At 36.8% G+C, this 10,743-nt stretch overlaps 1 protein-coding gene and 1 long non-coding RNA gene across 2 annotated transcripts; both read left to right on the forward strand.

The window, feature by feature from the left end:
- The first annotated feature begins 1,534 nt into the window (after positions 1 to 1,534).
- On the forward strand, positions 1,535 to 5,849 carry LOC109180783 (cell wall integrity protein scw1-like). Its single transcript, XM_019330482.1, has 7 exons — positions 1,535 to 1,596; positions 2,279 to 2,517; positions 4,721 to 4,850; positions 4,984 to 5,101; positions 5,219 to 5,310; positions 5,415 to 5,484; positions 5,595 to 5,849. Exons 1-7 carry the CDS (start codon positions 1,535 to 1,537, stop codon positions 5,694 to 5,696), a joined length of 813 nt encoding a protein of 270 aa, XP_019186027.1. The 3' UTR covers positions 5,697 to 5,849.
- Positions 5,850 to 8,069: 2,220 nt separating this feature from the next.
- LOC109180778 lies at positions 8,070 to 8,721 on the forward strand. The gene is made up of 3 exons (XR_002054118.1): positions 8,070 to 8,459; positions 8,549 to 8,620; positions 8,698 to 8,721. It is a non-coding gene; the product is annotated as an uncharacterized LOC109180778 (long non-coding RNA).
- The last annotated feature ends 2,022 nt before the right edge of the window (positions 8,722 to 10,743 follow it).

Raw genomic sequence — 10,743 nt, forward strand, 5'->3', positions numbered from 1 at the left:
CGACTTTCAATTTCAACCAATTAAGTCCTTAACTTTGCAATTTTGACACGATTTGGTCCTCCATCTATTTGACTGTTTGTTGACCGCGATCTTTGAGGATATATATGTAGTTTTACGTGCAAAGCTCAAGAGAACGCTCTTGGAGGTGACATCGTTGTTTCGGAGGGGGAAGTGCTTCTCCGCTTGCTGCTTGGGGATCACGAGCCGGTTCAGCTTAGAGAACGCTCTTGGAGGTGACAACGCCGTTTCGGAGGGGGGAAGTGCTTCTCCGCTTGCTGCTTGGGGATCCCGAGTCAGTTCAGCTTGCCTACATCGCTTGGAGTCACGGCTTTCTCGAAGAGCCACTCCAAGGACTTCGGCGATCTATCTATCAAAAGCTATAATCTCTCCGGCATGGGGTGCAGCGCCGACAGTGGATTCAAGTGTAACAGTGCGGTCTAGAAATGCAACCGAAATCTTAAAAAACCGACGGTGGACCATGAAATTACATATATATCCTAAAAAAGCGCAGTCAACAAACGGTCAAATAGACAAAGGACCAAATTGTGTTAAAATTGCAAAGTTAAGGACTTAATTGGTTGAAATTAAAAGTCGAGGACCAATTTGTGAATTTAGCTATAGTCGAGGGACCATTTTGGGTATTTACTCAAGAATCATTAATTTTTTAGTGTTTAAATCATTTTTTGGTTATGGTTTAAAAAAAAAAAAAAAAAACCACTTTTTGGTCCCTTGATTATTATTTTGATAAAAAAAATAGTCAAATAGGTCTTTCAACTTTACACAAAAAGACAATTAGTCTATATACTTTTGAATGTTACAATTAAACACTCCAACTTATTAAAATCGGTCAAATAAATCTAATCTACCAATAATCAACATGTTACTAGTATGTAGTGTGTAAGTTGTTATTGACCGTCATTGACTGTCGTCGTTGATAACAAAATCATCGTCATTCACAAAAAGTCAATCGCCAATCAACCGGACTAGTCGCTTTTTTCGATTGACGAAGAATGTGACCATTTGGGTCGCTTTCTTCAAAGGCAACCAGTGATTGGTGCCGGTCGCCCGAGTGTCGTCGGAGCTGCCTAAGTCTAGTCGAATTCTTAGTGACATGTTATGATACAACCCTGAGGTTGTATGAGTTGCTCTTCTTCGAGTGAAGAGCTAAACTCCAGAAAAGGGGGAGAAAGAGACACGACTGTACTTCGAGTGACATCCCAACTCCCATTGACTATACTTCGAGTAATAGTCTAACTCCCAAAATGTCACCAGACATCTATTAATATATTCTTTAGTGCCCTCTTCAAGTACATAGGTGGCTATATATATACAGATCATAGAAACTATCCACTACCCCTGTACCCCACTACTTGTATAACTACCCATTATTCCACTATAAACTAAACCACCAATAATAATAACAATAATAATAATAATAATAATAATAATAATAATAATAACAATAACAACAGTACTACTACTCCAGTGGTTGTATCATTTTCATGCCCATCAAAATCACCTTGTCCTCAAGTTGATGGTACACAGTGTGGATGGTCGTATCATTGCCATGCCCATCAAAATCACCTTGTCCTCAAGGTGATAATTAATCAAAAGTAACTCCAAAAGCTTGAATAACTCTACTTCAGTACCTAAAGTGATATACGTAAACTATGGCCACCTAGCTTCAATTCCTCCATTTTATGTTCATGTTGGCCTTGCAAGACTCGACCGAAGTTGTAGCAAAAAATGCTTCGCTAGGTACTCCAACATAACCTTCTTCATACGGATCAGAGACTGAAAAATAAGTAGCAATGGAAATGCATAATCAAGAATGGGTACGGTAGGGCCCATCACCATCTACATCTACCAATCAAGATGGCACCTAGTCCGCTCGAAACTCCCAGACGATCTGCCGTTGGATTGCAAAGGAACCTTGAGATCGCATTCGATGGTGGCTTAATCTTCTTAGTCTTGATCTAATTCTCAAGTAAAGCTTGACGTCGATTTCATAAACCTCGCGACTCTTCTCGTCGTCGTAGTTGCTCCGGTCGCCAACGTCGAGGGACACGATGTTATTGCTCCTGAACGCCGTGCTCAGGGCGGTGGTGTTCTTGTAGCCCTGGTAGAACGTTGGCAGGTTCTGGGTGCTAAACCGCTGGCCCTTGTAGAACCCGGAGGCTTCGAAGTTGATACAACCCTGAATTTTTGACCAAAATTTGATTTTCCTTTTTTTTGTTTATTTCTAAATTTGATTTTCCTTTTTTTGTTTTTGTCCCAGAAATAATTTTTCTGGGTTGATACTCTCAACGAGAGCACCAATTGATACAACCCTGAGGTTGTATGAGTTGCTCTTCTTCGAGTCAAGACCTAAACTCCAGAAAAGGGAGAGAAAGAGACATGATTGTACTTCGAGTAACAGCCCAACTCTCATTGACTATACTTCGAGTGATACTCTAACTCCCAAAATGTCACCAACATCTATTAATATATTCTTCAGTGCCCTCTTCAAGTACATAGGTGGCTATAAATATACAGATCATAGAAACTATCCACTACCCCTGTACCCCAACAACTTGTATCACTATCCATTATTCCACTATAAACTAAACCACCAATAATAATAATAATAATCTTACTATATAAAAAAGCCACACACCTTGGGATGCAAAATAGAGCCAAAATTCCCGCTCAAATATTTGGCTTACAAAAGTTGTTTTTGATAAAAAGTTTCTGCCCAATAGAAGAAGATTCTAGACAAATCCTCTACAAGAATTTTTTTTTTAGATACACAGTGTATTTATGAATCAGTCTTTTACTAGAAAACAATTACCAGTAAGGAGTAATGACCACATGTTATTTTCAAGGTGTCTTTTGAGTACTACAAAGCATTGTTTAATTTATACGCATTAAAGTAGATAGCCATATCTGTATATAAATTGGGTTCTCATATTGCAGAGAACTTAGAGGTCAAAGGATGAATTTTAGCGATCTAGAAGAGGCGATGTTGCTAAGACCGTAGAACACGAAGCATCATCACCAACTATTATCACACACCAGTGAAGATGGTCGGAGGACACTAGTACAAAATTGAACATAGAAGATTGATCATAGGCCACCATTGTTGAAAGAATGGTTGTCTAATCTTAGCCCAAAAATTCACGGTGGCAATTTTCTAAATAAGTGATCAATAATCCACCACCATTGTTAATTATAATGGTTGCCCATTGTATTTTGTATTTATTTAAAAAAAAATTGATTTATAATAGACAACCATTTCTAATAGAAATGGTTGCGTTAAAATAGAACTTGTTTTATAATAGGCAACCATTTCAAATAGAAATGGTTGCCTAATATTAACCCTAGATCAGTAGATCTACCCATCACTCCATCAGAGACCTGATCTGCTCATCCTCTCAACGTATACCGTCTGCTCATCCGATCCATCAGATCTCATACCTCTACTCATCCAACGCCGATCGTCAATCAGATCTCATACGCCGCCTGCCGTCTCCATTAAGGGTCAACGTCGTCTGTCGTCTCCAACGCCGATCTCCGATCTTCAACGCCGTCTGCCGTCTGACGCCGCCGGCCACCCACCGCCACAACAATCACCGCGATGCATCGCCACACGCCACAGCCACGGCCACCCACCGCCACAGCCACAGCGATGTACCCGCCAGCCACTTGAACATCGTCCACCGTCGCACGCCCCCACCACGACGCACCGCCACAGCCGCCCTCCCCGCTGGCGCCGTGCCACTGCCGCCGATCTGCAGGTTAGCTTATTTATTTATTTATTTGTAATTGTTAATATATATATATATATATATATATATATATATATATATATATATATATATATATATATATTATATTTAGGACTCATATTGAGTGTGGCAAACACCCCGAGAACTATATTAAGTACTCAGTCGAGGACCTCGAGACAGACGTCCTCGATTTCTTTGAAGGGTACCAGGCTTCTCAACACCTGAGAAGAAGATCCCAATGAAGTTAAGACTTAAGAGGGTTGATATACTGTCTACCAGTTAGAATCTTAGGACAATTCTTTGAATCTTTTTTTCTTTTTTTTTTGGTGGAGTACTCGAGAGATGAGGCGTCTGGTCACCGTTCTGGCCTCCATCAAGTTTGCCAATTGTTGAGGGCATTGCCATTGTCATTGTTTGTTTGCTGCAAACCGCATAAATGATCAAGTTTCCAGAATAGGCATTGCTCCTCCCCTGCCTGCCTACCTGCCTGAATGCTCATTCCCTGTAAGCACTGTGTTTGATTGTACTTCTTCCACATTTTTAGATTTTTTTTCCTTTTGTTCATATGTGAATTGTTGTAATGGTTCATGTTTTGGAAAATTTTTAACACGATTCTCATTTCACATTACATCTCAGAATCTATAGGTTTGCTTTATGCACACTATGTTATGCTGTTGAGAGAAGGATTCTCACTGCAGATAGATTAATTGTATTAGTATATAGAGATGCATATTCATTTCCCTGGAAAATCTAAAATATTAGAATTGTAATTCAATGGAATGTGTCACATATTGTATAGTAAAAGCAAAGGGCACGAAATCTACAGTGTATTGTACTGACAATTACTTGATTAACACTAGGATTCATTAATTGTGTCAGTTTTTTTTTTTCAATTCTTAATTTCTTGAATGATTTATAGTATTGGCCCTGTGCTAATTATCATTTACATGCAGGAATTGTTGCTGATTCAAATGCTTATGACCAGAGCAAACGGATGCGGACTGGCAGTGATTGTACACATACTGGGTACTCTAGCCCCTCTCCTTTTCACCCCCCTCCTGCACCAGCTTGGGGGCCACCTGCGTAAGAGTACTCCTTTCTCACAAAAAATTGCAGAACTATCTCCTGCAACTTAATTGAACTGCACTAAATTTAAGTCACATGGATGACTTGTTGTCATACTTGTAATATGGACCTGATTAGTGATATGGCTCAGGTACATGACTCCACCACCTCAACCATATGATCCATATACTGGTTACCATGTTCCTCCTGTGCCAATGCCTGTTCCTGCTCCTATGCCTGCAGCACCAAGCAGATATGTGCCTGTCCAGGTAATGTGTCATGCAGTGGCTCTGTTTTTATGTTTTTGTTTCTGGAAGTTGTTGACGAATGAGCCATTTTTCTGGAGCTGTGTTTAATTGTTAATAATGATTGATTTACTCTTGTAGAATACAAAAGATAATCCTCCTTGCAATACCCTTTTCATCGGCAATCTTGGAGAGAACATAAATGAGGAAGAGTTGAGAGGCCTGTTCACTGCGTAGGGATTTTGCATCTTCATCTAATTGATCTACATTATGTACAAATTTGTGCACACCTGTTATTGAATGGATTTGTTTGTTTCACCCAAAAATTGTCTGACAGGCAACCTGGTTATAAGCAGATGAAGGTATTGAGACAGGAAAGGCATATTGTATGTTTCATTGAGTTTGAAGTAAGTTTATGACGGCTACACAAATGAAGTTTCTTTCATATGCTTGCTCTATTAATCTGTATGCAGCTTCTGTTATCTATGTTGTTATTTGAAGTCAAATCATTTTGCAGGATGTGCAGAGTGCCACCAATGTGCACCATACCTTGCAGGGTGTTGTTATACCTAGTTCTGGTGCTGTTGGCATGCGGATTCAATATCCTTTCTCCATTTGAGACATCTTAGAACTTGAGTTTTAAGTGCTTTTTTTTTTCAGACATTCACTATATTTCTTACCTATGGCTTTTGTTGGCAATTATCTCTGTTAATTTGATCTCTTTGTTATATTCGGTATCATGTCCACTCTTTAATTAAGCAAAATTCAAACTGAGAATCAGGGCCGCTTTTTAGTTTCATTTTTTCCTATCCAGATCTCTCTTCTTGCACTTGGTTTTTGGTCAAGAACTATCACACTTAAGGGGGTAAATTTGAAAGGCACACACTCTTAGTATATATACCTATTCTTTCCCTTTTTATTTTATTTTAAATTTTTTTGAAGGGTCAACCTGTAACTAAATTTTTAATATGTTTGTTTGATACATTTCAAAATTTTGATTATCCAAACAGGTAATATTTTTCATTTACTTTTGTGATATGTAGATTTTATTTTCAATCCCAAATTTTAGTCAAATTGACTGCCATATTTACCTAAGATGTCATGAATGCTTCCTTTGTTAGATGTATTGATGTCTTTCATACCATTTTTATTGTCCATTTTTAGTTGATTTAGGCAACTAGCAAACATGCCATTCCACAAAGCTTGATCCTACAACAATGTCATTAACATATCATGGTACTAATTGACTAGAAACCTATATCATGATCTTGTTTACCACTAGAGTTTTCATGCTATTTCTATCATGATTAATGAGAAAATTATCATTTACATCATGATCATGATTAGCTATTATCTAGATACCTACATTATGGTCATGATTACCAATGGAGATCATACATTTCTACCATCATAGGTTCATTATAGTTTGGTCCATTAACCCCCCATCAATTCAATCTTATAGGACACCCGTGTCCAGGTCTTCAAAGAATCTTCGAAAATCCAGTCCATGTTCATTTTTGCAGAGACTTTTTACAAACTAATGCAACCTCCATCCGAGTCAGGGATGCAAAGTCTTCTGTCAGGTATATTAAAATTCTCTAGATGATGGAATTTTGGTGGAATGTAGCATTTTGACTTGGAGCTCTTTAAAGCTTGTCTTTGGGAGTTTTTAATTTTTTTTTTTTGACTGAAGATTGCTCTGATCTCCTTTGGGGGCATAGCTAAGATATACTCATATACTATGTTATATAGGTAATGCTTATTTTCCTCTTCAGTCACGTCTGACTAAGCAACAAATGCTTTCTGGTGGTGGAGTTATAGTAACTGATGTACAATTTTTTTTTATACTAGTTAGTTATTAAACCGTGACTAAGCAACAAATGCTTTCTGGTGGTGGAGTTATAGTAACTGATGTACAACTTTTTTTTTATACTAGTTAGTTATTAAACATGGATATGGATACGTACTGTTAGTGAAGAAACTGGGATATTATTTTTTCCACAAGGAGGTAAACCAACTTAGGTTGCTGGCTCAAACCAAAAAGGCCAATAGGCCGCTCCCGTTGGGAGTCGAATTGTAACCTTGTGGTTACCTAGTCAATAGCTTAACCAACTTGGCTGGAGTTGCCCGCAGTATCCGTAATACGACGTCGTGGGCGCTTTACATATATAACGAAAATTTCCTTTTATAATTTTTGAGAAAATTCTCAAAATAGTCATTTGATTATGCCCATTTCTCGAATTGATCCTATAACTTTTAATTGAATTTAAATTGATACTCAAACTATTAGATTTTAAGTTAAATCGATTCCAAATGTGATGTTGTTAACTGTACCCTGTATCCATCTGCATTTATTATTCAACAAACAAATGATGGCTTAACTGCTCATCTTTTATTGTACATGGAAGTCTCAAAATCCTGTCAAGAGTGTTACAATGGAGGAGGGCAATGCACAGAAGACAGCAAGAACGAATTTCACTGTGCACTAGGTAACCACCTTAAAACTTTGCAGTCTTGATTATATTAATTAGCTAATAATATTCACATAGAAGATGCTTTTGATTAACTGCAAATCTGCAATGGCTATGGCTACCTCCTCACCGTTGATAAGATATTAAAAACATGGCAGCTAGGCTGCATATAATCTTGTTTCACTTTTCTAGACATTAATCAAAATTTTGTTTTTTTTTTTAAAACTATGATAAGAAGGAATTTTTCTTTAAAATTATATGTTCGCTTATTTACTCTTTACTATAACCACAGGGATCACCACCACATAGAACACCCCCACAGGAAATACAAGCAATCACAAGCTAATTCCAATCATAGGTTAGTTTTTTCATGTATATATATATATATATATATATATATATATATATATATATGTATGTATGTATGTATGTATGTATGTATGTATGTATGTATGTATGTATGTATGTATGTCTAAGGTTACCACATCTACCAGCAGCTAGCATTATCCTACTTTTCCTTTTAACGATTTCAGGATTGCATCGGGTCTAGTCCTTGGAGGGAACGCGAGGTTCCAATCGAGAGCAGATACAGTTGTTGACATAATTATTGACACTACAGATGGGGCATCAAACACCATATACAACATGACTCAGGCAATGAAAGAAATGAGTGCAGATTTAGGAGCCACAGATTGAGGTCCTGAGGCCACGCGTTTCCTGACCTCCACATCCAAGAGCCTCGACAGTCGGGCTGCTGATATCGAGAGGCAGGCGAGGAAAAACAGGAGGGCAATAGAGAAGGGCTTAAGGATTGTGTACATAATAAGTACTGTTATCATTTCAGTTAATTTGGTTGCAGCCATCTGTCTGTTAGTGCTAGGAATTCTCAAGTTCAGAAGAACGCTTCGCTGGTAAGTGTACGATCACATCATGTTAACGTTGAAAGGCAGACAGTTGATATCGAATGTGAACTTGAATCGTTTTAATGATCTGTTGGCAGGTTGATTATTCTTTGTTGGATACTTACTGTACTGTGCTGGTTGTTCTTTGGGATTTACTTCTTCATAGACAAGTATGTCCAATCTTAATCTCCAAAATGTATTGGTTTTAACATGAAAAACAGCTTATAATGTCTTGTGTTACCTGCAGGTTCGCATCAGACACATGCACAGCTAGACTACTGACTGACACCTAGACTACTGACTGACAAGGACCTCAAGAGGATTAAGCAGGAGATGGTGAGTGGACTTAGTTCCTAATTACTTTCTATTTTTGACTTTGTTAATTGACAAATGTGGTAGATGAGTACATGTAAGAAAAATTTCATGGGCTATGGTTTCTAGATACATAATTTATATGAACTAGTTGAGCTCTGAATAAACAGCTAAAAAAATCTACACCTTTTATCTTTGATAAAATCAAATTATGAGTCAGGTGTTAAGCATTTGTCTCTAATTTTATTGTGTGCCAGTTGTTACATTATTATGGCATCAGCAAGCTTTTAATGGATTCAACAAAGTGTAATGTACAGTTTCTTGCTGCTGAGAATCTGATTGGTTCGCGCAATTACTCTTCTAATGCTGAAGCTTTGAGCTTAGCTTTAATTTGTAATATGTTTGTAACCAGACTGTTATTACTATCTTATGAAAGTCGATTTCTTTACGCAACTATTACTATCTTATGAATACATTTTTTTACTACAATTACAGTACTCAGTAGTATAAATATTACTAATGGTTGTGTGAGAATTGCATGGTGCAAAATAAAATTATTTTTAAAATTATATTTTTTTATTTTTTAAAAAAGTATCCGCGACTGTTCTTTTACAAAGAATGGTCGCGGAAAGTTGATTTAAAAAAATAAAAAAACAATACGCGACCATTCCTATCCAAGAATGGTCGCGTATTACATTTGAATAAAAAAAAATAAAAAAACAATACGCGACCATTCTGGGTCAAGAATGGTCGCGTATTACTGACAATGTGCAACCATTTAAAAATGGTCGCGTAAAGTCCATGACTTTCCGCGAGCCTCTCATAGGCGACCATTGTACAATGGTTGCCTATTGTCTTTTACAATGGTTGCCTATCTGCAATTCTGTACTAGTGGGATGAATTTTTGGAGAAGGCTTTATATATTCACTAGGATGTTTGTGGTTTTTTTTTTCTTCTTTTTTTTGGCAGATCTGAAGTTGGCATTAGTCTGGCTTAGTAGCATGTTAATGGCGGTGGTGGGAAAAAATGTGGTGCATGGCAGCTGTGCTGGGAGAAGACCGCAGGAGGGATGACCACTCTCATGTAGATGAGATATACATGTATATTAATAGGATATATTTAAACAAAACCAAAGCTTAAAGAATGTGTTTTCTTTAATGAAAGGAAGATACGTTCTTATCTGTACTTGAATTAAAAAAATGTATGTCCTGCCAAGTGTTTGTGAAAATATCAAGGTGAATTCTATAAATAATTTGGACGGGGAAGGAAGGATGCTACAATGAACAAAGAAGCTTGGTTGCAAATTGCAATGTGTTGCGAGAGAAAACACATTGCTGCAAATAGAGGTAAGATTCAAATGCGTACCTAATTTCAATTCTTATTCAAATGTGTATATTGTTATATACTAATATACAACAAGTATGTGAATATAAGTATATATATGTGTGTGTGTTCAATATATTCATACTTTATTTTAACTCTCACCTTATTATTATGCAGCACACTCGGTTTAATCTTGACAATTAGCAGGAGGAAAAAACACATCCTGAATAGGAATAAATATGAGATAGTTTTCTAGAAAATAAAGCAATAGTAAGTAATGCATGCATTCATTGTAGTTTTCTTGAAAATAATATGCTTAATATTTATTAAATTAATATAAATGTTAGTTTATGTTAGGTATTTGTATCCATGCTCATATACATAAGGACCAGTTGAAAAATACATAACTCCATTCAAAGAAGGTATACCTTATTTATTTTTTGATTGAGGATGCTAAGCAAGTTCATATGTTAGTATAATATGCTTTTGTCCCTGTTTACACCTTTATGATAGAAGGTGTGGTAATTTTATAGCCAGTTTTTTAAAGACAGATTTGATCAAATATAATAGCACACTTTGAATATGACAGATTAAATCAAGTTTCAATGTAAAATCGAAATATTTAAGCACCATATTTATTTTCAGATCATCCTCTAGA

Source organism: Ipomoea nil, unplaced genomic scaffold (assembly GCF_001879475.1).
Source record: "Ipomoea nil cultivar Tokyo-kokei standard unplaced genomic scaffold, Asagao_1.1 scaffold1034, whole genome shotgun sequence".
Classification (NCBI taxonomy): Eukaryota; Viridiplantae; Streptophyta; class Magnoliopsida; order Solanales; family Convolvulaceae; genus Ipomoea; species Ipomoea nil.